This window comes from Taudactylus pleione, unplaced genomic scaffold (genome assembly GCF_031769625.1).
Source record: "Taudactylus pleione unplaced genomic scaffold, aTauple2 ptg000380l, whole genome shotgun sequence".
Classification (NCBI taxonomy): Eukaryota; Metazoa; Chordata; class Amphibia; order Anura; family Myobatrachidae; genus Taudactylus; species Taudactylus pleione.
Window position 1 is genome coordinate 92,192 of NW_028284781.1, and position 25,558 is coordinate 117,749.

Consider the following 25,558-nt stretch of genomic DNA (forward strand, 5'->3'; position numbering starts at 1 on the left):
GAACCTCATTTAGGGGGAAAGGAAGGCAGCCTAGATTGAGTGAAGACCTGCTTAACTCTAGGCCATGTAAATGTGTGTGATAAGCAGTATACCTGGGGTCCCAAGTAATGTGAGATTTTGGCACAGTATCATGTAGATTTATAAAATTTGTGATAAAAGAATCTAAAACTTTGCGCTGTTCCCTGGAACGTAGTTTTCTTATATACATAAATTATGACCACATGTCTTGAATTTTAAAAATGTGGTACATTTATTAAGAAAATCTTTTATATACATAAAGCTAAAAGTGTCACAGTGCACAGCCTTATGTAAACATTAAGATTATATGCTGTTATAACTCACAGTAATATAAAATGTAACTTGTTGCCCTGTTGTTGTACGCTCTCACCATCAACAGACAAAATTACAAACTTGCTGTCTTAATAGGCAGACCACAAGTCTTAAGGGGCCTATCCACTAGGCGACCTGAAAGACTAAACGTCTAGCGTTTAGACCTTCAGCTGCCGAGGTGCAGTGCCTGCACTGAACGGCCTTCACTGAACGTCATTCAGTGAAAGAGCCCGACCACCTATCTCTGAACATGCCGAACCTGACTAGCATCGTCAAGTTGACGGGCATGTTCAGTAGATAGTGGGGGACGGGAAGGACCCAGCATGCACGTACATCGCTGGTCCTTGCCGGCTATCCATTACCCGACTTTCTGAACAATGCGACCATAACCTCCTGGTTGGATTGTTCACAAACGGGTAATGGATAGGCCCCTTTACTCAGCAGGTTCAGGGTGAGCAGCTGTCCTACAATGTAACTGATATGAAGATGCTGTTAAGAGGGCAAAAAAGGAAGCCTGGGAGAGAGTACCTGCAGGTCAAATTTGCTAGGGTTCATCCAGCTCTTCATCAGAAGAAATCAGCTAGTTCAGTACTGCCCCAGCTAGATTCAAGTGCTTATTCAGTTTGTCCCACACTTGTAAGTTGGCTTTTACGCAAGGAACATCTTAAACCGAGGCTGGTCTCATCTTAGGGGGGAAGCCACGGAAGGAAACTAACTGGACTATCACCTACCAAATCATTTTTAATCTTCATCCATTTTTTACTACCCTCCTCTGTGTGTTTAGACACCATGTGGCTAAGAAATATCTATTGAAATTAGAAAGGCCCAGGCTGCCCTTAATAACAGATTTGGACAAACAAGCCCTACGGTGGCTAGGTTTTCTATTAGACCAAATGAAAGAGCCACATAGTGACTGGATTTCACCAAGGAAGGAGGACGGAACCACTATTGGAATTGTCTGAAATAAATATAATAATTTGGGTAAGATATTAATTTTAATAGAATTTACATGTCCTGTCCAAGAGATATACAGAGGGGCCCAATGCAATAGATTTTTTATTTTTTTTTTTTTAATCGTATGAAGGAGAGGGGACATAGGCCCTCATTCAGAGCCATACGCTCTGAGCAGAGCGCACGCTCTGAATGAGGGCCGGCCTCCATGAAAATGGAGCGTCCTCCTGGACGCTCGTGCTGTGGGTCACCACCCACAGGCTATACGAGCGTGCATTTTGATGGCTGCGATGGTCGTGACCATCGCGACCATCGAAACTGCGAGCCGGAGCCTGCGGTTGAGGTTTTCAACCGCAAGCTCCGGAGTGATTTTGGCTCTATCAGAGCCAAAATCACTCCCACTGACATCACTAGTGATGTCAGTGGGCCGGCTTCTGACGGGAGGCACGCCTACCAAAGGGGGCGTGCTGTCAATCAACATCGACAGCACGCCCCCATTGATCAGACACAACGAGCGAAGGACTTTCCTTCGCTCGTCGCGTCTGGCGCATGCGCACGACGGAGCTCCCTCCATTGTGCGCATGCTCAGTCCAGAACATCGACCCACTTGCGAGCGGACAGCCAGACAGACGCGAGTGGGTCTGAATCAGGCCCATAGTTAGCCTGATAAAGTTGCTTCTGTAATATTGTAGTAAGTTATCCCCAAATATTTAAAGGATCTGGGATGCCAATTGAATTCAAAGTTGTGCTCCAGTAGTTTTTGTGTTATAGGGGAGAAATGAAAAGCTAGTGCTTCAGATTTAGAGCCATTCACTTTGTCCCAAGCAATCGGCAAAAGCTTTCAATTCGACCATTCGGTTAGGGAGAGTGGTCAAATGATGTGAAAGTTAAATCCAAGGTTGTCCGCAAACAACAATGGTTTATATATTACGTTCCCTGAACCTGGATCTCCCGAATGTCAGGATTGTCACGAATTCTGGCTGCCGAGGTTCAATGCTCGGGTAACGATACTGCCTTTGAACCTCTATATACTCCTGCCTATACCTTCTAATATCCTGCCTATAAACCTCTAAGGATGACGCTAATTTGCGTACGCAGTCATACAGTAAATAAAGACTCCAGACCTAGAACCTGTGGTTCCAAAGCACAAAGTATTATTCAAGTAAAAGTACAGCAGTTACACGCTATGATCCTCATATAATCTTAGCGCAAAGAGATTATACAGACCCAAGTACAATTATATATACGCAGCGCTCTCTGGTCCAGATGTAGGTATCAGCAAGAAACCCCTCGTCAATCAGCATTCAGCATGAAGACTAGGAACCCAGGGTCAGAGCACACATATTTATACCCCCCAGAAATAAACAACACAATAGATAAGCTTGTTGCTAATACCATTGGTCCTAAAGGAGAGGGCATATGTTACAAGCATTTAACAGGTTGGTTCAAATAGACACAGCCCAGCCTCTAACAACTGGTGGTCTCTGGTTTCCCGCCTCATGCAAATCCTAACAGTTGTTCATATAATGTACATTTTGTTGCTTGAAGTCTCTGCAGTCCATAAGTTGAGAATGCATGTTGCGATCTCTCCATCAATATTACCGGAATACTGTTGAGAGAGTACACATCAGTACAATATCAAACATGGCTTACTTATCACGTATAAAACCTTAGTTACGAAATAACCTTTATTTCCTAGCAATGATAATAAATGTGCAGACTCAAATCTTATACCTTATGGAACCTTGTATGTGAATATGTAATGTGTGAGTATGTGGGGTTTGATGTAAAGACGCTAGTTAACTAACAGATGCATGTGCATGGAGCTAATATTCAGCATTTTCATACAGGGTCTTATACATTCGCTAATATGCGACTAGTTAACAGCGCAATTGTGCGTATTAATGTGTGTATGAGAAATGGTGAAAGATGCAATCGCATGATGCTAATAGTAATATCGCCACATGTACTAAAGTGTGAGTTTATCTAAAATGGCGCTTAGGCGGCCAATCGCAAAATGGCGTCTTGCGATCTAATTTCCAAGATGGCGTCTTGCGGCCAGTCGCAAGATGGCGTCGCTGCGATCCAATTTTAAACTGATCTTATCTCAGCCAATTATCCAGCTTCGACAGGGGCATAAAGCAAATGTGACAATGGGCAGACCTGATGCGCACCATTGCCCAAGTTGAAAACTGGCAAAGAAAGTCCTTTAGTTGATATCAAAGCTGTCGGGCCGCAGTAACTGGCTTTAATTGCTGGCAGAAAGCTGCCACAAAAATCGTATGAACACAGGGCCGAATGCATAAAAGACCACGACAGACGGTCGAAGGTTTTGTCTGCGTCAAGCGATAACCGCACAGCCGGAAGTTTGTGCTTATTAATGTGAGAAATCAAATTAATCATCCGTCTGGTGTTCTCTAAAGCCTGCCTGGTGGGTACAAAACCTACCTGATCAGCATTAATTAAATGCAGTAGGTGAGAGGACAGCCTATTAGCCAAGATTTTCGCGAACAGCTTGATGTCAGCATTATTTAAAGAAATTAGTCTATAATTGGTAAGACAAGTGGGGTCTTTTTGGGGTTTAGGTATCAAAGTAATAACCGATTTCAGAGAGTCTGGGTGGAATCGCTCACCTTCTAATTTCTTTCAAAGCGTCCTCAATTCCTCGGCAGTGATGGACGAAATCAGACCTGCAGTGGCAGAACTAGACAACTTAGGAAATTTGCATGTTTGTAAATATTTCTGAGCCAGCACTGAAGGGGGGAGTGGAGCATGTGGAGGGTCAGGTAAATTTTATGAAAGGTGTTATAGTAGTTGTAAAAGGAGCGATTAATAGGTACCGGGTAGTAGTTAAGTACATCTTGATCATCCCTATGGACTGCAGTAGTTTGAGATGCCCTCTTGGCTTTTATTTGTGATGCCATCAAAGTATCAGCTGTATTGCTTTTTTTTTATCATAAAACCTTTGATTTGCCCATCTGAGTGATTTTTCGGTCTGCTCTGACAAAACAGACTGAAGCTCACCCCTCGCACTCTGAAGCTGTTGGAGCACTAACGGGAATAGGATTCTTTATGACAACTGTCTAACTGTTCCAATTGACTAATTAGTTCAGCAATACACAGGGCCTGATTCAGACCTGTTCGCTAAGCTGCGAACACACGCTATGGGCGATTATCGCACGTTTGCGCATGCAACAAAGTACGCATGCCCGAACCACTCACTGCGCCCGGGAATTGTGCGCTCGCAGTACACAGACTGGACGCTAGTTTGAGTGACAGTGCCGTTTGTGGGTGGTAACGGGAGTGGTGCTGCCAGACGTGTCTGGGCGTCAAAACAGAGTTTTTTATAGGTGTGCATAATTGGCAAAGATGCGTCATTGTACACGTCACTTGGTTGTATTTTAGCCTGCAGTGCTTGCGGCGGAGTAGGGTATACCTCAAGGGCTACATGCAGCTCCGATGGCTCTCGATGTATCCGATTAATCATACACTTCCTGGAGATTACGTGTACTAAGAAAGATAGGTGAGCGTCTACTGGCGTGCGATTGCGGCATTTGCATACCCGGACCCTTTTAGCTGTGTGAGCGCAGCTTAGCGTCCGGGTCTGTATGAACTCCTTAGTCTGTTTCTTCCTATGGGAGGCAAATTTAATCACTGTACTCCTAATAACAGCCTCGTGGGCTTCCCATATCATAGGGTAAGGGACCTCCGTAGAAAGATTAAGATTGAAATAATCTTTAATTCGGGGCCAAAGGAAATCCTTAAACTGAGGAAGTCTGAGGAGAGTTTCATTCAATCTCGCTAATGGCGAACACTTTCAACACTTGCTATGACTTCCTCATGTTTCTCCTAGACCAAGGTATGTCTGTGTCACATTTCACTAAATTACGTCCATTACTTTAAAAGTTATCAGAAAAACTTTGGGGCCAATAGAGAGTGAAACACCCTGTATAATCAGCTAAATTTCTGACATTTTCTATTGATTTGAATCAAATCCTGCTAACCACATCATAACCGCATATGTTGCCCACTTTTCAGTCTAGTTCTCCAGCTGTTTTTAAAGTGGTGAATCCCTTTTAAGGTACAGGCCCAATCCAGTTCTGTCACATTGCTCATTCTAGAAGTCTTCCACTTTGAATTATAGATATTTCAGTAGAGGCAAAACATAGCAGTGAAGATGTGAGGAGAAAATGATATAAGCAAGTGCAAGCTATTATTAATCTAATTATACTTTATCATTAATGCAAAGATTTGGACTTATGCGGGTCATACATCAGTGCCGCAATTCTCCGATCCCCCGACGCCGATCCGATTGGCAGGCATCAATTATCGGTGATCTGTCGTTTCATCAGGGAAATTTTGCATGTTAAAATCGTACATGTTGAATTTCCCCCAATGAACGGACTCAGGCATGGGGGGTTCAGGGAATTGTGGAAATCAGTCGCTGATGTATGGGCCCCTTTATTTAAAGGGGTCCAAATTAGATCAAACCCTCATTTTAGCCTATCTACTCACATAGCAGATAGGAAAGTGTTCTTTCCGGAAGTTCCTCTCTACCATTTTCGAAAGATCTGAATCGGTCTAGTCCTCCTCAATACTTCTGTGTAGGGATTCCCTTCCCGCCACTAATAAAGAGTGTCCGAGATACACTCCTCGATTGCTTAGAGCACCCCAGGATACATGTAATGGATGGGTGGGGCAAAGGGGGTACAGGGGTGAGGCCCAATTTCTACATAGATGGAGATACAACTGTAAAGGGGGTCTTCATCTCTAAATGTTTTCTCATCAAAATGCTGCAAAAGAATGAATAGTTATGATGTACAGTTATTTTATCTACTGATATGACTCCTTGCTCTGCAGTACTTGTGCATTATGGTGCGGATTTCAAATTGGGAACAAAGCAAACCCAAAAAAATGAGCCACTTTAGACCTTGGTAAAACCATGCTGCACTGCAGGTGGGACAGATTTAACATGTGTAGAGATTTACATTTGGGAGGGACGGTTCCAACCTCAAATCTAAATTGCAGTGTAAAAAATAAGCCGTCCAGTGTTCGTGTGCTACATAGAAACGCAGCCGGTATTTACCCTGAATGCAAAATAAATAAATGTATTTGCACCCCTTGCATTGCAGCATGGTTTGTCCAGGTGTAAAGTTACTCCCTTGTTTTTGGGTGGTTGGTTTTCTTTTGCTTTGCTTCCAACTCTGAATCAGCCCCTAGATTTCCATGGCTCTATGTGTCACTTTATTGTTTAAAGCTGGGTACACACCAGAAAGTTTTATCTGCAGATGATGGTTGTTCATACACACTGAACAACCATCAGCTGGCCCCCGGGTCCCTCTGGCTGGGCGTCGCGTCGCACCCCTTTCCCCACGGCCTCTTCAGCGTTTGTCTGACTGCCCGTACACACAACACGATGTGCAGATGTATTTGCCATCGAATGTGCAGCACAGATGACACAATATGTCTGTGAACGATGTTGTTCACAGGGGATGTGGTCAATATCCCGACCGCGGGGAGTCTGGCAGTCAGATTGCAGGTGCCGGAATCCCGACACCTGTCAAAATCCCAACGCCTGCATCCAGAAGATAAGTAGCGAGGTTAGGGGGAGAGTTATTGTTGGGCACTAGGAGGAGGGTTAGGTTTAGGGTGCAGGGAAGGTTAGGTTTAGGGTGCGGGGAGGTTAGATTCAGGCGCCAGGGAGGGTTGGGATACCTACCGACAATTGTCGGTATCCTAACATTGTCGGGATTCTAACCGCCAGGACTCCGAGCGCCGGCATCCCATACCCATCCAGTTCACAGACATATCCAGTGATTGTGCTGAGCGAAAAAAAAATGTGGGTCCCAGGGACCCCTCACTTTAGAAAATTGTGTTCCAACTCCTCAGTTTCTGGGTCCCTTCACAATTTATGGTTTTGAGCTCCCCATATGCCCCACACATACTGTACACCATAGAAAATCAGTCACCAAACAGCCCATAATCTTCCCCATCCTATTAGTGTCATCATTGGATCTCTCCCAGCCCCCAAGGCTATAACAGCACCCAAATCAATAAAACGTATGAAATTAGAACAGACTATGGGGCCTATGTATCAAGCTGTTTTTCTTAAATAAAATTATGCAGAAACTGCAGTTTCTGCATAATTTTGTGTATTATTCCTATGTACTAATGGCACAATGCAGGAGCTTTCATAGAAATCTCCAGTCGAGCGCTGATTAGCACTGCAGATCGCAGTCCCCTTTATTATCAATAGGGGCCCCTATGTACTAAACTACTGTAAGCCTATGGGGGGGCTCCACGGGCAGGGTAGAGATCTTTCGAACTCTCTCTCGCATCCCACGGCCGCTCCGGAAGCTGACACTGTGCGCATCAACTTCTGTGAATGACTTCTACAATTTGCCAGGGATATAACTCGCAGGCACAGCGGTTATTACAACCGCTGTCCATGCAAGTTACCCTTAGTACATAGTGGGGATATTTTCATTAAAAATTAAAATATCACCGGCGATATGATAATCATCTTGGCTGGTCCAAGATTATTAGTACATAGACTTCTAGAAGCCCTTCCAAGTGAATATTAAAGGACACTGTAATGTTTAGCCACAAGTCCATTTTGTTTAGTGTGAAAACCAAAACTTAACAGTGCAAATTATTATATGGAAGGGTGTGTTTAGTGAAACATGGTATTATAATAACATCCCAGTGACTAACCGACCAATACGAGATACACACATGGGGAGGGACTGGATTTGTTGGGAGACCTTCTCTGCTGACCCTGTTTACAACTGCGCAGTGTTATTGCAGCAGTGAGATGGAAACTAGTCGAATAGCCGAAGACACAAGAACATAAGACATCTGCATTAGGAATATGACAACATTGTGAAGGATATAGTCTATTAGCTGAACTTAGGCTAGCGTGAACGAAAAAAGTTTTCATGCTGTAAGCATCATGTCCCCAGCATAGTGGCAGCACAGTAAGTGCAGGTTACATATCCCCGGAGATGGGGCTGCATTGTACATGTATCCAGATATGGGGCTGCAATATACATGTGCCCAGTTATGAGGCTGCACACTAGATGCACTATGCATGTACCCAATGCTGTGTGGAGCACAAGTTTCTGGGGATGCCTGGCACACAGGGATGTGGGGATGCCCCGTGCTGTGTGGCACATATGGTTGTGGGGATGTCCCGTGTGGAGGTGCAGGGAGAAGTTAAAATGCTACACTATGGGCCATATTCAATTAGGCTGTGAAAACCCGTTATTGGCAATACTTTATCGGCGATGATGTCATTATCGCCATTTTCACTTTTCCACGTATTCAATTTCAAAGACTTTTCGCAGGTGCGAAAAGTCTTTGCCAAAATCCAGGGATAAGTTTTCACCATAGAATAGGTGGCGAAAAAAAAGTGCAGAATTGGGGTTTTGGGGTACAAACTAAAAAAAAAAATTACCCTGCACCCCAAAGGTATTTCTGTGTAAAAAATGTTAAAGATCAACAGGACACCACAAAAAAAATGTACTTTCGTTTTGGGGGCAAACTTCTAAACTAAAATAGACTTCGGGGGGGTTCCCAAGTATGTGGCAGGTGTTTTTTTAATGCGTTTGGTTGCGGAAGGTGGATTTTTAATTTTTAAAAATACACTTTAGGTGCTTAAAATTATGTTTGCACCCATTTTAATGTACCCCAAATTTGATGGCACTAGTTATTTTCCCCAATAAAAGTTGCTAAATGCTATTCTTCACCACTTTGTCAAAGACGCATAAAAGCACCTGTAGAGACTGTTTAAAGACCCCAAATACCTTTAGCAGGGCTTTTCAGGGTTACCCATAGTGATCCCCATGTTAGTGCATCTTTTGGGGGGTGACAGGCTGATTTCCCCAAAAGTGACAGGACTTTTCGCTACTTATCTTTTCTCCGGGTCCCGTTTTCGCCGATTCCAAATTGAATATGGGGATACTTTATCCCCAAGAAAAGCTCCGATGACGGCGAAAAGTCCGGCAACTGACTTTTCACCTCAAATTGAAGATGGCCCTATATGTAACATAATGAAGGCTGGCTGCAGTTCTTGCTCACCCTTGGTGTTTTAGATGCCTTCACTCTACCAGCCGAGACGCACACATTTCCGGAGCATTGCTTGGACCCCATCTACAGTCACATTCCTCATCCCTTCCCGGCAGTGAAGTGCGGCTCCTGCTTCACCACCATGTCGTGGTTAGTCCAAGGCCGCATCCAGCAACCTCCCTCCAGTTCCCGTGCGGCTCATTCGCGGACACTATAGAGGCGGCAGCAGAGCAGACAGCTTTGACCGACAGCAGCTCCCTGCCAATCACAAGCCAGGACAGGAGCTACAGCCAGTCACGTCCAGGTGAGCAAGACCGGGCTGCTGCCAACCATGAGCAACAAGAGCAGGGCCAGCCAGGTCCATCACTAAGTTTGGTAGAGAAGCTGTCTGTGACACTGACAGCGCGTCCTACAGGACCCAGTCTTTTTAAAAATCTGTGTCCCTCTCTGCCTGCACCACATAAAAACGCCCTGTAGCGCGTATTTTGTCATCACTACATATCGCTGGTACGCATACATGATGTATTGACCGATCAATTGATTGGCCAATGTATTTTCCAGTTTGTACCCAGCATTATATTCTCCCCAAAGAAAGGTTCTATTTATTTATTGTTGGGTTTTCTTAGGGATAATTTTTCCAAAATTATTAGTACTATGTGGATGATTGTGTTTGCAGCAAGATCGGGCAAAAGCTACACAATTGGGTGCTGGGCATGCTAAGATGTCTACATATATATTTGGTAACAATACGCCTGTATCTGATGCTGCGATTTGGTCTTGGATTCCTAAATATATAGCTATAATATGTATTCATTTATTGTATGGAAAGAAGACTCTACAAAATATTTTTTTTGGGGTAATTCTGATCTTGTGAAATGGGTTATTGGTGAAATATTGAATCCACCAAAGGACAAGCATTCAGCAGACTTGTACAGTACAGCAAAGCACCCACTGAATACAACTGCAAGTGTGCCATCTAGTGTCAGAAAAGAATCATACTGCTCTGATTAGAAAGCAGTGATCAGTTTTACATGGAAGCAGAACATGTTGCACATTACAGGGCTGTCTATTATGTATAGTTAAAATGGACAATAATACAATGTTTACAACAAATGATGTTTCTGAAAGAAATAATGTATGTTTCCTCTGAACTCTAATGCTCTGATGTATTTCTATAGCTCCAGAAATGTCATAGTGATGTACAGTGCTGACTTACTGTGTCTTGCTGACCAGGTGGTAGAGCTGAAGCTGGGAGGAAAAGATATCCCTGTAACGAGTTCCAACAGAATCGCCTACATCCATCTCGTGGCAGACTACCGCCTAAACAAGCAGATCCGCCAGCATTGCCTGGCATTTAGGCAAGGTCTTGCCAATGTGGTCAACTTGGAATGTCTGAGGATGTTTGATCAGCAGGAAATCCAGGTATATTGTCTGTGATTGCTGTATGTGTTCTGTGTCCACATGGTGCACTGCCAATGTAAATTAATGGATAACAAAGTACACTGGCAGTTACTTCCAGGCTGTATTAATAATGCCAGAGATGAGCAATGCAATTTGCTATAGACAGTGAAAGTATTACTTTAAATGAGAGTGCATTGTATCATCATTATTTCGACTTGATCTGACCCATATATGAATTTCTCTGACGCCTCTCATGTACAAATTTTACATCAGTGCTGTACACTTCTACTGTACATGTAAAATAATTGAAACTGCAGTCTGGTATGGCACCAGCATACACAGCCCCTGTAAAGCCTACAGGTACCTAAAACGTTCCTGCTGAGTGTTACTAGGCCTTCTAAATGTCCTTACGTCCGTTATTTGTCATTATCTTATTGTATACCACCCCTTTGTGACCAAAAGGTTGCTCAGTTATTGGGGCCAAGTTAGTATCTGTTGTAGTCTGATGTGGTCACTGGTGTGTATAAGGAAAGTCTTCTCTGATTTTAGATGAGAGTATATCTGTTGTTTTTTTTGCAGTGTTCTTCACATCTAATGTTTTCCATTTATTTGTTCCTAGGTTTTGATTTCAGGGGCACAGGTTCCAATCTGTCTGGATGACCTGAAGTCCTTCACAAACTATTCAGGCATGTATTCCTGTCAGTGTGTCTGGCAGCTGAGCACACTGTTGTAATAGCAGATACGTACTTGAGGAAATACACTTCTAAGCAGTGATACTACTATTAACAATAATATTATATACAGTATTTGTGAGATATATTATATATATATATATATTATTTTATCTTTATTTTTAGGTGAGACTTCAGTTTAAGCTACCAGGAAAGATCCGCTGATTATTCTGTACCTATCTTCCTCACTATGATTACTGATATCACCTCTGGTTCCTCCTAGTCATACAATTGTTTTTGAACCATCTAATACATGTAAAACATGTTTCAAATGTAAAAAATTGTAGCAGCATATGCGGTTATGTACATTATTAGCTTAGACAGAGGAGAACCCATAGATGTCATGTACAGGAAGATTCCATCAGGACTTGTGAGCACAGGGATGTTTTATGGATATTCCATTGTGTAGAATCAGTAAAGAACAAACCAGGGCACACAGTACATTCAGTTTTAAATGCGTTTGTATCTGCATTATTGGGATCTATCTTATCATCTACAGTATGTGCCCTTACTGTTTCAAGTAAGCAGCATGAGGTATTACAGGTTGAGTCTCCCATATCCAAATATTCCGAAATACGGAATATTCCGAAATACGGAATATTTTTAGCATGACTGAGATAGTGAAATATTTGATTATTGATGGTTCAATGTACACAAACTTTGTTTAAGGCACAAATTATTAAAAATAAAGTATAAAATGACATATAGGCTGTGTGTATAATGTGTATATGAAATAGGGATGTGCAGGCTCGGATAGGTTCGAGTTTGCACGTGGAGTTCGGATTTTTCCCTCCAAAAAAACGGAACTCAGAAAGAGGCAAAACGTCATCTTGCATGGACGAACATCATTCCTGGACAAAAGTCCAGGAATGATGATGTTTGTCCGTGCAAGATGACGTTTTGCCTCTGTCTGAGTTCCGTTTTTTTGGAGGGAAAAATCCGAACTCCACGTGCAAACTCGAACCTATCCGAGCCTGCACATCCCTAATATGAAACATAAATTAATTTTATGTGTGTACACAAACTTTGTTTGATGCACAAAATTATTGAAAGTATAGTATAAAATTCCCTTCAGGCTGTGTGTATAAGGTGTATATGAATCATAAATGCATTATGTGTTTAGATTTGGGCCCTATTCCTAAGACATTTTAATATGGTATGCAATTATTCCAAAATACGGAATATTCCGATATCCAAAATACCCCTTGTCCCAAGCATTTTGGATATGGGAGACTCAACCTGTATATATATCACAATTCTGTGTTTTGGGAAATATATGTTTATTTTTTGTAATTACATTTTTTTATTGATTTTAAAGTAACATACAGTATACAAAATAATACAAAACACCAAATATAGTGTGGGAGACGTGAGGAAACAAATGCGACAGACAAATATAATGGCATAGGATATCGCACGAAAATGACTGAAAAATAGGAGAGAGGAAAATGTGCCTAATAGTGTAATAAATTAAGTGAATTAGGGTAGACACACAACAGGTAGCCCTTCTATATGCGTACCAGATATTCTCTTGAGGGTAATCGGTGAATATATTCCAATTTAGGTGTTCCAGTGTTTCAAAAAATTAACCAATGCCGAATATATATATTAAAATCCAGTGATGTAACTATGATGTTTAGGACTAGTTACTATATTACCGTCTTCCTAGAGGATAGTGATATAATTTAAATATCAATTTCTAATGAAAAAAATCTTTATAGAAATAGAGGGTAAAATACATTTATTTGAATTTATGGGACACAGGGGTAAATTCAATAAAAAATCCACAAAAAAAGGGGGATGCATTACAAAAAATGGTTCAAAAATAAGAGCGGAATATATTATACAGAATAAGTTATATAATATCTAAAAAATTTATAAGACTTAGCTGAGTAAAAAAGGCACAATAAAGTGCTAGGTAGTGCAGTCACTCAATATAGTAGTCCGTTGTTAGTCCATGTATTGGTGGGTGGAGGGTCCCAACGCGTTTCGTCTTTCTTAGACTTCTTCAAGGGGAACCGGAGGTATAGTCCACATCGTATGAGCAGAAGCTAATAGGAGCCTGAAGGCGCCCTTCGGGCCCATAAAGCTGGATAAAATGACACAAAAAAAAATACTGCGCTGCTTTTGGATATAGCAATTGCATATCAAAACATCGAATTACCACATCTGCTTGGGCATCACAACCACACAATAAAAGAAAAAAAGAAAAAGAAGCCCATAAAACAATCCTCCCCATAATCCCCCACCCTGTATAACCTAACCCCAACCTAGGCATACCTGGATCCTTAACTCCCCGAAAATATACGTTTTTATAAAGTTCTCATTTTCTCTACTAATGTTGCCTGTTTATTTTAGGAGGATACACCGCTGATCATGCAGTGATTAAAATATTCTGGAGAGTTGTTGAAAACTTTACAGATGAAGAAAAGAGAAAACTACTGAAATTTGTGACAAGCTGTTCCCGGCCACCATTACTAGGTTTTAAAGTAAGAGCTGCTACTTCCACATTCTGGTTTTATTAAGGGTGTTTTGTTTTATTAAAACAGCAACATCTTCTATACCCCCCTTCGGTATGGAAAATAGGTGTAGTTCTAGCGTTACCTGAAGCCTGGAGATGGCCCACGCTGTGGCTCCTAGTGCTATAGGACTAGGTTGATCCATAGTGCTTCAGTACAGCATTATTAAAGAGCTATGAAAGTCTTACAGTATGGTTAGGGAAATGAGCACAATTCAGCATGACCCGGAGTCAGGTAACCCGATGCTCCCGGTGAAGGGAGTGTTTGATAAAAGAGGAGGTATTGCCTCTTTAAATAAGAATATCTATATGTAATCCTCCTGGACAGTTTTGCAAGAGGGCCAATCATGAAAATGTGTGTGTTGCAAGTTACTGGAATCATCACTTAGTTTTTTTACTAAGTGAATACTGGGAGCATAATAAATTATCTGGTCATCGAGATGTAGATGCACAGTGAGGGAGGGGTGGACGCAGACTATATCAGCGGATGGGTTGGAGCATGTAACTTAGCACTTGTTTGGTCGGGCACGTCTTAATTTATTGACCTGATAATATCATCCATATAAAAAGTTACTACATCCAACTTTTGTATTCTGCAAAGGTACTTGTTGGTTACTGACATTGAGGTGCTAATTTCCACTCTAGGATTATTTACAGTATGTGCACTTAGGGCCTGATTCAGAGCCGGACGCTATTTGCGGACGGTCGTTCTGAAAAAGGGGCCGGATATTTAAATAGAGCGCTCGCTCTTTGCGGTCTGTTGACGCCTCTATGTCTGAACGAGCGAACGAAACATGCGCTCGCTATTTTGTAAAGACGCCCCCTGGCCGCTTGCATCATACGTCATCTCCGCTATTTATTAGATCAATCGAGTACATCGAAAGGCGTCTGAACTGCTTGCTATTCTTGTGGTAGCATTTTCCTACCGCAATCATGCGAGCATTTCAGGCTAAAAGACAACCAAGTGACGTGGTCGATGACGCTGCTTTGTTAATTATGCACACCCTTAAAACGCCCGTTTTGACCGTTTGGCACGACTGCGTTCGGATCTCCACTCCCCGTTTTCAAGCACCTTCCCCTGTTACCACCCACAAACGCCTCATTCTGTCACTCACCGCACTGACTGGTTGGCGAATGCGCATTACAACCCATACGCATGCGCAGATGTGCGAACATCGCTCGGAGCGAACGAGCGGCCGCTTACGAGCGGCTCTGAATCAGGCCCTTAGTGTGGTGCAAGTTATGGGACCCATAGATCTAGCCGATATCAGAGCAGTTGTCTATTCCGCCAGGATTGGAGGATCGGAGGAACCCAACATGTTGGACAATCTCCATTCCCCGATTCTGACCTGAAAATGTTCTTAATCTACGAGTCAGGCAATTTTAACATGTTGCATTTCCCTGTTTCCCCAAACGATCCCTGATAATCGATTCTTGCCGATCGTCATCAGCAGAATGGGGAATCGGGCTGTAGGTGTATAAGCCAGCATTAGACAATTCATGCGAATAGCTGATTGATTAAAGTGGGTTACCGCATATTTCTTATCTTTTGAACAAATGATTTTGTTAAATATCCCTCTATCAGGATATGATGGTTATCATTTATCATTGCTAGTGAAATGTGTTGTAGTTTGGATACAGTACATCTAGAAGTTCCAGTTCAACCATGAACAGATGTGTGTACATTTCACAGAAGAGTCTGTATATATGCCATATTGTGATAATAGATGTTCTTATCTCAAATACTACTAATCACAGCACAAAGGGTCCCATTAGTTCATGACCTTTTACATTAAAAGACAATTTGAGGCTTAGCTGAATTTACCATCAGGGAGAGGCATAAATCCAGTGAATAGACCAGAAGAAACACACATTAGATCTATAGGAAACATTGAAAATGAACATAAAAGCGCTCACTAGCTAGTGATTAGTAAATAATTAGACTCTTTCCTTTCAATAAGGGGTGTGGAAGAGATCAGGTATTTATGTGCTGGATATATACCAGAGTGAGAATGTTTGCTTTGGCTTAATCACTTATGGATGTTTTATTTGTATAAATAGTTGAAAATTAGTTCTGACTAATGTCAAAAACGTGTCAATGAATAATCTTGCATCCCTACAATAAAAGCCAGGCCAAACATAGCCTACAATATGCCACAGCAAAGTAAAGATTGACACCATTTATCTTCAGCCTATGAATGTGTACTGAAGCTTACACAAGATGCATTTAATAATGCACATTGGCGGCATGTTACAATAGTCATTATTTTCCAATATTCATTGTTCTTATTCACAAATATTCCTTCTAGGAGTGGTCTCTTTTCACAGAGGAAATCTGTCTTTGGATCATGGTTAAACAGTGATATTTATATCATAACTGGCCAAAGATAGCAGTGACGCATATTACATACTATCAATCTACTGATGCTAATGTTACGCTCATGTCCACATAAAACTACAGTGCCTTTAACACTGTAAAAGAAAGTGTTTCTTATCTTGCTATCTCTATAGTCTGTGCTGCTAAGCTATAGTTATGGACTACCCTTCCTTTTAAATTGCCAGATTGCGTGCTGAATTCAGTCCCCCTAATACCTCTTTTCCACTGTCCAAAATACCCGGGCTATTGCCGTGTCAACCCAGGTAGCAGCTCAGGGGAAAAGGCTTCTAGGGAAAAATCCCGGGTCTCGAGCAGGGTTTTACGCGGGTAAAACCCTGTTCAAGCTCAGTGGGGGTAACCCGGGTCTTCTGACCCGGGACACGTGTACAGCAAACTGATTGGGTGCTATTTGGAAGCTGTCTGTGACAGCTGTCACCGGGGAGGGAGAGATTACAGTCTCCCCGTATGATCCGGACCGCTTCGGCTTTTACCCTATCCCCGCTTCATATGGGGAGGATGTAATCTCTCCCTACCAGTCTACCCAGTGACAGTTGTGACATCACATAGCCTCCCGAAAGGACCCTCCCCCGGGAAGGACACCCTCCCGTGGTCGCCGTCCGCTCTGGTCTGGCGTTCAAGAGAGAGCTGGGGTTTCTGGCGTTTGGTGATGACCTTATCTCCAAGGGCCTGGAGATAAGGTGAACATCCCGGGTTGGCGGCGCAGTAGGAATGGGCTAAATCCGGGGTCTGACCCGGCTTGGAACAGTTTTCCAAATCCCAGGACAGACCCGGGATGTTGGTGGAAAAGGAGTATTATTTACATGTACATACAGTGCAGTCATGAAGGCTCATTAGGGCCTTGCAAGAGTGCAAAGCTGAATGAAGGTTTAGGTTAATTTCATTACAACTAGGAGGTCTAGAGGGTGTCCATTTCCATTCTTGCCATAGACACTAAAAGTTCTGGTCATGGCACTGAGGGTCACTATGTTTTGTTTTAAACTGTAAATACGCTAAAGTCTCAATCTTGTAAAGATAGTTGTACACTAAAACGTTTTCCTAAGTGTCTTAATGGCTTGCCGATGATCTTGTGTTGTGCCTGATTGCCGCGAAGAGTCCGAGGAGCCTGTGAGTCTGCCGATCCCATCTTACACCCCAGTGTATTAATGCACAATTGCAGTGTTGGCTTTACTGCCGCCAGCCTGCAGTATGATGGTGCAGAGGAGCTGAAGAATTGCCAGTCAATTACAATAAACGATGGAAAGTAGTAGCAATGTGATCAGAAGATTGATTAGAAGGAACGAGAATTGCTTAACCTAAAGAAAAGCTACTGCTAGGCACAAAGGGGGCGATTCAGTTGTTTTATAGGATGCCTAAACTAATGGGCGCCCGAACGAGCAATTAAATTGTTGCTCCATTAGGGCGCGTATAGCTGTGATTAGACACATTTATGCTTGTAGCCTCCTCCTAGCAGAAATGTGCATTAAGTCGGCTGTTTGGGCGCCCAAAGCAGGACTTTAGATGGGGTTAGCTGCTATACGCGACTAGACAACATGCTTTTTGGTGCGCACATGCGGCACGGGTGCCCAAACGGAGCAACAATTGAATTGCTTTGGTGGGAACCCATTGCGTTTGAGCGCCTAAAAAACAATTGACTCACCCCCGAAATTTTTCCTAACATTAGTACGACTTTACTACTTAGTTATTATTTAGACTCTAATAATCGTTTAACCCAGAGATTCCCAAACTTCGAGTCCAGGTATTATGGATCTCCATTCTTGAGTCCAGATGGTTAAATCAAATTGACTGAGGTACTAATTAAGTCACCTGTGCTCAAGCATGGATATCCTTTAAACTTGGACTGTAATGGCTTAATTTGGGAACCTCTGCTTTAACCCCTTCACTGGTGAGATTTTTTTGTAGTGGTCAAATTCCAACATCAATATTAACATATACTTATGCAATACCCACAGAAATTATACCTTGTTTTTATTTTCCAAAGACTTTATTTCCATAAAATAGCATTAGTTTGCTTGTTTCTCTTCACGTGGCAAAGACCATTTAAAAAAAAAAAAAAAAAAAACCTGAATTTGCAGAGTGAACTAAAATCAAATGTGTCTATTTTCTTTTCTAAACGCCATCAACAAATACTTTGTGATTTTTCCTTTGGCATTAATGCACATTCCAAAACAGCAGATATCAATAATTGTCTACCAAATTGAGGGATTGGTATCATACTAGATATAGTCTATAATATGAGGTACATAGACTCTGGATTATTTAGGATTAGAGTAATCCACGCAGTCTTGTCTAGGTGCTGCAACACGTCTAGTATAATACTGAGAAAGTCAAGGACTTCAAATTGACCCATAGATTAAGGGAGAATATAGAATGGAAAATACAGGAGGACTAGTTTGTGTAGCTTTGATATAGCACATGGGCATATAAAATGATATCCCCTTTGATAACTTCCAATATATATTACCCAGTGATAGTACCGGTCCGCAGCCTGATAATTATTATATATATTTTTATAGTATTGTTATAATAAAGTTTATATCATACACACACCTATTCACCTGTCTGTCTGATTCCAGATAGTAATCTGTGCAGATGATGAATTATACACCAAAAGGGATTTAGTAGATTCTGGACTACATTAGGATTGATATAAACCAATAAATCTCATCCAGATAGGCGTTAGATAAAATATGACTCCAAATTTAAAACTACAATAGATGTTCCCAGGAGAAAGAAAATGTATCTGTTGATGAGTATTTATTATAATGTAATATGATGAAATGATGATGCATTTTATTAATTTTTCTTTGCGTGTTTGAAGAAAACACTAAATGTATAGGAATATTATGGTAACTAAGTAAGGCAAACTATTTTGAAAAATAGACCTCCTACCGCATTAATGGATTGGACCCCTGTGTTGATGCCAAGGGGTAAATCAGCCGCAGCTTCTCAGTGCGTTTAACCCCGAAATGTAAAATTACATCTTTTGCTTTTAACTCAATTGCTGTTTTATCTTTCTGAGTTAAAGCTGCATTGAAGCAGGATACAACCCCCCCATCTCAGGAGGACTTAATGTTTTTTGTCATATAGGGTGTAATTGTCTGGTGATCACCAGACAATAATTACTAAGGTGGCACATCGTTTGAAAGAGGGGACTTTCCTCTTTCACACAATGGTGTGCCCTAGTGTGTAGGTGCAAGGATGGGGATATCATGCACTTCAAGTTCCATCCATTATCCCCTGGCTCTAGTATTTCAGTAATACTGGTTGATGTTGTCTGGTGATCACAAGATAGGAGATGATTATGAGTTGGTAGCAAAGTAAAAAAAAAAAAAAGGCAAGTAACTTTACGCCTCGACAAACCATGCAGGGGTGTAGATACATTATTTGTTTTTGCATGCAGGGTAAATACTGGCTGCTTTTGCATGTGGCTCACAGGACAGTTTTATTTGTAGTCTGCAATTTAGACTAGAGGTTGACCATGCCCCTCTTAAATTTAAAGTTCTCTGAATATTCTAAATCTGCCCCACCTGGGTGCAACATGGTTTTGCCAAGGGGCAAAGTTACTTGCTCTTTTTGCTTTGCTCCCAACTCAGAATCAGGCCCGAAGGTAGGACTATTAAATGAAGTCAAGTTGGAAGAGCTCTTCCCCCATCACTCAACTTCATAATGATTTGTGCAGTGCATGGATTATTCTCTGGGCTGTTTATCTGCTTACATTTACTAAAGGCTTAATTCAGCTGAGGTCTGTAATGTGGTACTTAGTGACCCATAGGCCTATTAAGCCCGGTATGCTGTACAAATGTCTCTGATAAAGTCATTTTATCACAGGGAAATATTTTTCACAGTGGGTGGGAGACTTCTTCTACAGAAGTCTATAGAAGGGATCTACAGTGAATCTTTTATGAACATAATTCAGATACTAATGAATAATTACTTCCACTTTGATGCCTATACAGTGCCTCCGGAAAGTATTCACAACGCTTCACTTTTTCCACATTTTGTTATGTTACAGACTTATTCCAAAATGGAATAAATTCATTTTTGTCCTCAAAATTTTACACACAATTACCCCATAATGACAATGTGTAAAAAGTTTGTTTGAAATTTTTGCAAATGTAATAAAAAAAAAAAAAAAAAAACACTAAGAAATCACATTTACATAAGTATTCACAGCCTTTGCCATGAAGCTCAAAATTTAGCTCAGGTGTATCCTGTTTCCACTGATCATCCTTGAGATGTTCCTACAGCTTAATTGGAGTCCACCTGTAATAAATTCAGTTGATTGGACGGATTTTGAAAGGCATACACCTGTCTATATAAGGTCCCACACTTGACAGTGCATGTCAAAGCACAAACCAAGCATGAAGTCCAAGGAATTGTCTGTAGACCTCCGAGACAGTATTGTCTCGAGGCACAAATCTGGGGAAGGGTACAGAAAAATATTTGCTGCCTTGAAGGTCCCAATGAGCACAGTGGCCTCCATCATCTGTAAATGGAAGAAGTTCGGAACCACCAGGACTCTTCCTAGAGTTGGCCGGCCATCTAAACTGAGCGATTGGGGGAGAAGGGTCCTAGTCAGGGAGGTGACCAAAAACCCGATGGTCACTCTGTCAGAGCTACAGCATTCCTCTGTGTAGAGAGGAGAACCTTCCAGAAGGACAACCATCTTTGCAGCAATCCACCAATCAGGCCTGTATATTAGAGTGGCCAGACGGAAGCCACTCCTTAGTAAAAAGCACATGGCAGCCCGTCTGGAGTTTGCTAGGATGCACCTGAAGGACTCTCTGGTCTGATGAGACAAAGATTGAACTCTTTGGCATGAATGCCAGGCGTTATGTTTGGCGCAAACCAGGCACCACTCATCACCAGGCCAATACCATCCCTACAATGAAGCATGGTGGTGGCAGCATCATGCTGTGGGGATGTTTTTCAGCGGCAGGAACTGGGAGACTAGTCAGGATAGAGGGAAATATGAATGCAGCAATGTACAGAGACATCCTGGATGAAAACCTGCTCCACAGCGCTCTTGACCTCAGACTGGGGCGACGGTTTATCTTTCAGGAGGACAACAACCCTAAGCACAAAGCCAAGATATCAAAGGAGTGGTTTCAGGACAACTCTGTGAATGTCCTTGAGTGGGCCAGCCAGAGCCCTGTCTTGAATCCAATTGAACATCTCTGGAGAGATCTGAAAATGGCTGTGTACCGACGCTTCCCATCCAACCTGATGGAGCTTGAGAGGTGCTGCAAAGAGGAATGGGCGAAACTGCCCAAAGATAGGTGTGCCAAGCTTGTGGCATCATATTCAAAAAGACTTGAGGCTGTATTTGCTGCCAAAGGTGCATCAACAAAGTATTGAGCAAAGGTTGTGAATATTTATGTACATGTGATATCTTAGGTTTTTTTTTTATTTTTTTTATTCAATTTGCAAAAATCTCCAAAAAACTTAACACGTTGTCATTATGGGGTATTGTGTGTAGAATTTTGAGAAGAAAAATGAATTTATTCCATTTTGGAATAAGTCTGTAACATAACAAAATGTGGAAAAAGTGAAGCATTGTGAATACTTTCCGGAGGCACTGTATAGTGTGCATACAATCAGATGCAAGTGTAGAGACTATTTCTTTTTTTTTCTCCTACAATACAGCTCAGAAATTGTCTGAGTTTTTTTTCCAGTACTGTATTTGATAACGTTTAAAAAATATTTTTAATATATTTATTTTATTAAAAAAAATATCTAAAGTTGTTTTGCATCCCCCATCCCCCCCATGTCTATATGCCCCAATTATAAATTAACTTCCTATCCCCCATTGGCAATAAATGCCCCAGTGTTCATATATCATAATAATAGTACCTCCCCCACCCCCTGTAGTTAAAAAAAAATCTCTTCTTATAAACCAACCCCCACCCCCTGTTAAAAAGCCCCTAATTTTTTGCACCCCTCCTCTTACCCTGTGAACAATGTAATTTTTTAACCCACCCTCCTTCCTCATATTTCTATATTTTACACCTCCCCACCACCACTGATGCTAGATCCCCCCACCCACCTCCATAGGCACATAACCCCCCTCCCACACATGCAACGTGTGTTTCATCATGGACTATCTATCAGTCCCCCCTGCTGCAGCTGATTTCAGCCAAATAGTACTTGGAGGAGAGTCAGACGAGATCTCCTCTACTAAAACTGGGAGACACAGCTGGGGGGCGTGGTCACATATGATCAGACCTTGCCAGCTGAAGCACTGCTGGCTGTGGTCGCATCATATGTGACGTCGCCAGGTAAGTGGTTAAAAGCATTTTTATTGACTCCACTACCTCTTTGTAGAGCTAGATGCATCAGATTCTATTATTTATCTTGTACATTGTTAAGTTAACACCTCCACCTTTCCTGTTAAGAAGACTTGCTACATCTCCCCCTTTGTGACTTAAGTTTTGGAGGAACCTCTAAGTGTGTCTAGTAGTTCTAGTAGTCAATGGGTGCTTTTGCTGGAGGTTCTAGTAGCCAATTCTAGGCTCTGGTAGCCACCTATTTTATTGGGAGATAAAAATTGATCCCCAATGTGGCTTACTTTATTGCTGTTCTGCAAAGCTAGAAAACTGGTCACTATACAGCGGTCATATATTCACATATTATTATGCATTAGCATAATGTTTAACTATGTTAGTTTGGATTTCTATATCATTTAAGACCAGCCAGATATACAATAAACTTATGAAAAATGAATGTGAGAGAAGAGCCGGGGGTCTGCTGCTGTTCTGGGACCTAAGTTTCAGGGTGTCTTTGTTCTGCCACCCCAAAAGAACACGTTGCATATCTGACAGTCAGGGGAGCCCAAAAACAGACTCCAGAACCCTACTGGGATTCTGGCCCATAGATGCACATTACATAGTGGATTTACTAAATGGGTCTATTTTATTTAACTTGATAGTGCGAATCATGCTGAATCATTTTACGAAATGTTGAAGACTGTATTTAAGAAAAATAACAATAAATGAAGTGTCCTAATGTGGTGAATAGTTTTGACTTAAAGCCTTCATATTGTTCTTTTCTATCTTAAGTAGTTCTGCTAAGAAAAAGCCCTTACTGTAATAAACATACCTGCTTTCCAGGCCTTCCAGTCTCTTACTCACGGAAAATGATCATTAAATATTACCCTAAAGAAGCTGGCGATAGTCTCCACTTTAAGGCTTTATAATGTTGCATCCCTGACAATTTCTAGACATTATTTAATGTTTGTAGACTCTAGATATCAGTAGGTTACACCATTAACAAATTAAGAGCCCATTTGGAGCCAGATTAAATGTTACAAGATAGCATTTTCTAAAACTAATTAAAGCTTAATAACTTTAATGAATTGTGTTGCTGTAGATATAGAGAAAAACTACATTTGTATTAGAGTGGGCATGATAGCAAAGTACCAGTCAGGTCAAAATAATAAATGGTTTCTCTCCACTGGTGAACTTTTGTCTCTCCTGGTTGTAATGTGCTTAATTATGCAGCTTTTACTTTGGCGAGCCACTAGTTTTACAGTAGCACTTCATTCTGTTACATTACTAAACCTTTAAAGTGGAAAAAGCCAATAACCTATGTAGAGAGAGCCTTGAAATGCAGCAATTTGGCAATAAGTTGCATTTAAATACTTGCCTTCAAAATAGACTATTGTATGTCAATGAGCTTATGGAGACCTGTCCTCTATGTGAATGTAGAGAGGGCAATGATTATATTAAGTAATGTTTAATAATGGGGAGATTTGCTTTCCAGTAAGAGAAATAATTGCATAATATAGAAGTAATGTACAAATAGATAAAATATATTCAGTAACTGTGTTAGTGGACCTCAAAATTTGTGCTTCAATATTTACATCTTTGTTCACTGCTCATCTACAATTTGCAAAGCAGTAGGATCACAATCTGTCTCACACAGTTCAGCAGATCTTAATCTCAATTGCTGTGATTTACTATATGCTTAAAAGATTTAAAGGAAATGTTATTTTCACATTGGCTCTTTATGCAATCTTGCCCAAAAATAAGCAAATTTATAGTTCATTGGTGGTTATCGGGCTGCTATTTCATGCCATTGTGAAGGATTCAAGTGATTTTGAGGAGCCAGTGGTGATGGACACCTCTTGTCAAGGTTTTTGGTCTCCCTGTAATAAGACGGTTCAAGTTTAGATCATTGTGTATATTATACTCATTGTTGCATTGGTGTCCTTTTGTTATTGAATGTTTCTGTAATAGTGGTCAACTCCTAGCTTCTTGGATTGTAATACTCCTGTACAAAGCATTAGACAGTTCCTGGCTAATAGCATAATGTGTGTAAGGGGATGTAGAATACTTGAATCCATAAATAGGCTTACGGCTATTTCACACACACCAGTTTTTTTGCCGTGTACTATTACTATTTTAGTGGAATATGTAAATCGATGGGTCCTTTCAGACGGCACGGACTCCGTGTTACAGCCGGGAATATCCACTGACAAGGACAGCTGCCGCGCCGTGTACGTGCCTTCACTGCAAGTCAGTGAAGTACATGTTGCTGTGTTTGTTTTCACACACTCACCGGGTTTTCTGAGCTTGTACCCGCACACAACTCCATCTTTTCCAAGTGTTGTGGTACTTGAGTTTCAACATTCGTGACAACTGTGACATAGATACTGAGAGGCTGATATCATTAGCAGAAGTCAGACCAGTTTTATGGGACAAAGCACAAGATCTTTATAATAGAGCTAGAAATGCCACTCGAAAGCAGTGGCAAGAGATTTGCTTTGAATTGAAAGAAGATTTCAATGTGTTGGGAGACGAGGATAAAAATATATATGGTTAGTACTTTTATTTGTAGTACTGCCTTCAATTATTGTGTATAAGCTAGTGTTATCTATGAATAGAGCTGCTTCTGCACATGCCTACTACATTAAGAAATCAAACCGCAACATTAAAAAAGGCTCAAAGCCGTTGCATGTGAAAGGCACTGATTGCCGGCAAAAAAACGTCCAGCTTTGGCCATTTTTTTGCCGTCCAGTCAAAATTGGTGTGTGTGATAAGGGGCTCATAGGCTATACCCAAGTTGGGGGGTGGCGAGTGGACTACCAGGCCCTGATGAGCTCAGTTATGGCTATTATAAGGCATATTTGCAACAGTTTCTCTCTACCATGTTTTTCATTAT

At 41.4% G+C, this 25,558-nt stretch overlaps 1 protein-coding gene across 1 annotated transcript in view; it reads left to right on the forward strand.

Annotated features, from left to right (window-relative positions):
* The window catches only part of UBE3C (ubiquitin protein ligase E3C), a 108,068-nt gene that overhangs the window by 75,851 nt on the left and 6,659 nt on the right, over window positions 1–25,558 (forward strand). Inside the window, exons 13-15 of the mRNA XM_088445422.1 lie at window positions 10,582–10,770; window positions 11,369–11,435; window positions 13,839–13,969. Of these exons, the coding sequence (XP_088301548.1) occupies window positions 10,582–10,770; window positions 11,369–11,435; window positions 13,839–13,969 (387 nt within the window). The remainder of the gene's footprint in view (window positions 1–10,581; window positions 10,771–11,368; window positions 11,436–13,838; window positions 13,970–25,558) is intronic.